This window comes from Miscanthus floridulus, chromosome 1 (genome assembly GCF_019320115.1).
Source record: "Miscanthus floridulus cultivar M001 chromosome 1, ASM1932011v1, whole genome shotgun sequence".
Classification (NCBI taxonomy): domain Eukaryota; kingdom Viridiplantae; phylum Streptophyta; class Magnoliopsida; order Poales; family Poaceae; genus Miscanthus; species Miscanthus floridulus.
In genome coordinates, this window is record NC_089580.1 from 122,278,332 (window position 1) to 122,283,254 (window position 4,923).

Genomic DNA, 4,923 nt, shown 5'->3' on the forward strand with positions numbered 1-4,923 from the left:
GCTATTTCAGCTGGCTACCACCTCAAACGTTATACTGAATCTATTTTCTATGCCTTACTAGGAGTAGCTTCTTTTCCCAAGCACTTTGCAGAGCCTGAGCTTGCTGTCATTTTCAATTCTCAGCGTACCGAGGAGATCAGTTCATGTGGCAATTAGCGGCTTATTTCGCGTTGGTTGTCCAGATCTATCTTTTCATGACGATGAAGCCCTGACGCACCCCATGTGTTTTTTTGGAGGCATAATACATCCCAATTGGAACGCAGCACAAACAGCATGTACTGAGTACGAAATGACATGGAATTAAGAATGGTTAATAATTAAGGCTACAAAGCAGTGCAATATTGCATTGACATACTAGCTCTGTCGTACACAGCACAGGACAGGTCAAGCACAGAAGTACTACTACTAGGTGGAATGGACACACGGGTTTAGAAAGTGACACGGTACACAGCACGAGTAGCGCTGAGAAGACTGTAATAAAAGATGCCATCACTCCGTAGCCATCACTAGTAATTCCCAGTATCCTTTTTATCTTAACCTTACCAGCTAGTAAAACTCAGAATGTAGACATATGTATATATGCTAGTATCTCCCCTTCCAAGGCTGAGAAATATACCGCCAGTTCGGGAGCAGGTCACACACATGCCACGCATCTTCAGGAGCATGCAATTGAAATCAGGTGCAGAGCACTCCGTTGACATCAGAAGACGATCCTGTTGTCGTCCGAGGAGAAGATGGCCGCCAGGTCCTCGATGCCGTCGCTGGCCTGCCGGCACAGCATCGTCGGGCTCGCCGCCGCCGTGTTCCACGTGTCGGCACCTGCAGACGTTCAGATACACACAGATCGCCGTCATTCGCATTCATAGGCGGAGGTCACGATCAAGTGACCGGAGAGCCGCAATTCATAGGAGGAGGATACACCTACCACTCGAGAATGTGTTTGGGTAGGCGAAGCTGTCCCATTTCAGCTCGTGCTCCGAGACGCCGCTGCCCATCCCTATGATGTCGCCGCCGAACAAGTGCGCGTGCGAACGCGATTCGTCTGAGGCCGCGGCGGAGAAGTCGTCGCCGATGAAAAACGTGTCGTGGGGAGACGCCAGCAGCAGGGGCGGGGGCAGTGGGCTCGACGGCAGCCCCCCGGTGCCGGTGGTGGCCGTCGCCGTCACGCCGTACCCAACGCCAACGGGGCTCTGCACATCAATTTCGTTTCAATCGGACCGTTCGTTTCCCACATACTACAAAGCAACACATGAAAGGATGACAGGGAGCAAAGGTTCTGCTTGTGTACCTGGAACGCGTTGCCGGAATCAGCCATCGTGCACATTATTCCCACGTCCAGAGTAGGAGGGGGGCTGGAGTTGGTGGGCGTGAACGACGCGCTGAGCTGTTCGCTGCTGACGAGGGACGAGCTGCTGGAGACCTTGCTCATCTGCCCTCTCGCGCTGCTGGCGGTTGCTTTCGCCCTGCCCGCCGCCGGCTCGCCCTGCAGCAGCCCGGCCTCGTGCCGCTTGATCACGCGGCACAGCGCGTAAGCACCCTACAGGAGAAAAAGAAAACGACAGTTTCATTCTGATTCAGTTGAGCAGCACTGATGTATCGATGCAAAACAAAATGAAACAAGAAAGGGACGCACGATGAAGTTGCATGCGCCGTGGGCGATGTCCTGGCAGAGGCGGTACTCGTGCATGACCCAGTCGGTGCGCTCGCCGCCGGGGGCGCGGCCGCGGTAGAAGACGAGCGTCTTGCGGAGGCCGTAGACGCCGCCGTCGCAGGCGATGCGCCGGTCCTTGCCCGTGGCCTTCCAGTAGCCCGTGGTCGTGGCGCGGTTGGTGCGCGACCCGTTGGGGTACTTGCGGTCGCGGGGGCAGAAAAAGAACCATTCCAGGTCTCGTTTCGGCAGGAAAGACTTCTCTGCGATACACAATTAATCCATGGAACAGGAATCAGTTGCTGCTGTGCAAACTCAACTGATTCTGTAAATCAACTGTGCTAATATAATTGTTCTCAGTCAGAGAATGGGAACATGGCATAGGAGTATTATTTTTCTGTTCTGAGCAACATGTTTCTTCTTTTGAAAAGGCTATACAAGAACTTATTATCTGCAACCGGCCTAGCGAGAAAAAGGGCAGATGCCCGGGAGAGAAAAAAAAATTATATAAAGGTCGCCTTTTTTACTTTCTATTCTAGTCTCTAGCAAGTGATATTCGTCGAACATGTTCCTCTGTGTTTCAACCATGCATTTTACTCTTGTTGTTCACTTGTTTCTGCGAGAACAATGGGCTACAACTAAAAAATTAGTCTAACAAGTCAAAGGGTTTTGTTTTGGCACGTATGTCTGTATGTATGAATATGTACACACCTGGTAGTTCCCATGGCTCGGATTTGTAGAGATCAATGACGGGGATGACCTCGAGCTCGATCTTGAGGTCGTCCACCTTCCTCTTGAGGTAGTAGCCCACCAGCTCGTCGTCCGTCGGGTGGAAGCGGAAACCGGGCGGCAGAGTCATGGTTCCCATCACAGCGATGATATGAATGCACACTTAGCAAGGTACGTATTCAGGCAGGTAAGGAAGACCTAGCTGAAAGATGGATGTATATATAGAAGAGGCAGGAAATGCTGCTGATCCAATACTAACTGAGCTGAGATATAATAATGTCAACTGCCAAGCAAATATTTCAGGCAGATGACGAGCAGATGTATGTAGACTGTTGTATTAGATTAGTGGCAATGGAGGAGGACAAGGAGGAGGGGACATCTGTTGAAGATGTGGAAAATCCAGAAATAGAAGCTCTTCCTAGTGTGGAGAACCAGCGCGCGGGCGATGATGAAGAAGCAGCTGCTGGAGTCCAAGATCATTATCAGGGTCAGCCGAGCCTAGCTAAGCTAGCTAGATTATGCTACCAGCCAGCCAGCCAGATTAAGTAAGGGCTGGGCGGGCCTGAAGAACAAATGATTATATTGTTCAGGTTGAGGGGAGGGAGGCTGCTTCAACTTGCCTTGCCTTGCCTTGCCGATCAGGAGAGAGAGAGAGAGAGAGAGAGAGGGATATCAGGAGGAGGAGAGGGTGTGAGAAGCCGCGGGGCGATGCCGTTTATATAGACACGGACACGGACACGGAGTACAGGGGAGGCTGGAGACTAAGGGCTTGTTTGGCACGGCTCCTCCCGAGGGGCTTCTCCGGAGGAGCCGGAGCCGTTTTGGAGGAGCCACAAATTGTGGCTCCTCCAAAACGGCTCCGACTCCTCTGTTTTTTACTGAAAAACGGCTCCTCCAAGAAAACGTTTGGCAGGGCTCCTCTGAAGAAGCCGGAGCCGGAGAGGAGCCCTGCCAAACAGGTCCTAGACTGGAAGGGCAGGGAAAGCGAGGGCGAGGTCGGCGCGCGCGGCGGTCGTCCGAGCGAAGAAATTCCAAACTTCCTCCTCTCCTCTCCCGCGCGCCCTGCCTTGTCGTCGTCGTTGTCGCGCCCCCAAGCAGCCGCCGGGAGCCGCGTAACTGTTTCAGTTTCACACGTTTATGGCGGCAGCACAACTAGGGGCTAGCTCACCAAAACCGCTGGTTGGATTCGGTTAACTAATAACCAACGCGCGCAGCGTGTCAAGCCCTCGCGCCGTCCGTGCATTCAGTTGAGTTCATCGGTGACTACACACGCGGCAGCAGATGCGTACTGGCTCGTGTTTCATTCAATTCAGGCAAGTGTTCTGAATCGACCAGGAGGAGGCCACAGAAAGCATGCGTGTGCTGTGTCCTGCACCTTTCTCGTAGAGTCGTAGTTTCTATATACGTACTGGCAGTGTTCAGACTGTGTGTGATGATGCGACGAACACTAATCTTGTGGCGATCATTTACCGTTCCGGGATCGGCTTCAGCTCGGGGCTCGGGGCTCTGCATCGTTTGTTTATTCGCTTTGCCTGTTCTGTTTGCCAACTGCAGTCGGCCGCCGCCGCCGCCTCGCCCAAAAGCGCAAATTTGTCAGTTCATATAGGATAGGATAGGAGTAAACTTTTGGTTAATTTTGCCAATGTGCTGGATCCGTGCTTAGCTCAGCTTAGCTTAGCTTAATCCGCCATCACTGGTTTTGGGGATGAGCGAGGTCGGTAGACACCAGACACACTGCAGGTCCGGGATGGGATTCGTGACCGCCCAGTTTTTATTCTTGCTTGCCTTTGTCTTGGTTTTTACAGCTCAGGTTTAGACTAGCGATCGACTGATTAACTAACTTGCAGCCGGATTATGGCACTGTGTTTTACTACCTCCGTCACCAAATGAATGCAATTCTAACGCATTATCACGTTTTACTCCCCTAAGTTTTTTTTATCAATTATAGATAAAAAATATATATATGTTTATGATACCAAATAAATACCATCAGATTCATTATGAAATATATTTTCATAATAAATTAATTAAAAGCCATAAATATGAATATTATTCACTAAAGACTTGTCAAAAGTAAACCATTTTTCGTGGCATGTAACTCGTAGTCATATTCTTTTTAGGACGGAAGTAGTACTCGAGGTCCTTGAGTGTACTACATTTGCTTTTCTGAATAAGGAAACCAAGTTGGTCATTCGATTTTACACTGCACTTCACGGCGGCCTTCGCTGCCCACCAATCCATCTTTGCCCTATTCGCTTGACTGATAAGTCATGACTGAAAGTACTGTTGATTGATTTGTTGTGAGAAAAAAAATACTATTCATTAACTAAAAAGTACGGCTTATAAGCTAAACGAACATGGCGTTGTACTTGGCTACTCTGCTTGCTTGCTTGCTGGACCTCACATGCTTGTTTCGTTGTGAATTGAAATTGACCCCTCCCCAGTCCCCTACCACTGCATGATACACGCACGCACGTTTGGCTCTTCCCCACCTGAACCTCTAAGGTTCACTAACATGAGTTGTAAATGATTGACGCAATATATAG

At 50.3% G+C, this 4,923-nt stretch overlaps 1 protein-coding gene across 1 annotated transcript; it reads right to left on the minus strand.

The window, feature by feature from the left end:
- Window positions 1–560: 560 nt before the first annotated feature.
- LOC136492431 (NAC domain-containing protein 96-like) lies at window positions 561–3,039 on the minus strand. The gene is made up of 5 exons (XM_066488451.1): window positions 2,360–3,039; window positions 1,634–1,911; window positions 1,289–1,537; window positions 926–1,190; window positions 561–819 (listed from the first exon to the last, which is right to left on the minus strand). Exons 1-5 carry the CDS (start codon window positions 2,514–2,516, stop codon window positions 701–703), a joined length of 1,068 nt encoding a protein of 355 aa, XP_066344548.1. The 5' UTR covers window positions 2,517–3,039; the 3' UTR covers window positions 561–700.
- Window positions 3,040–4,923: the final 1,884 nt, after the last annotated feature.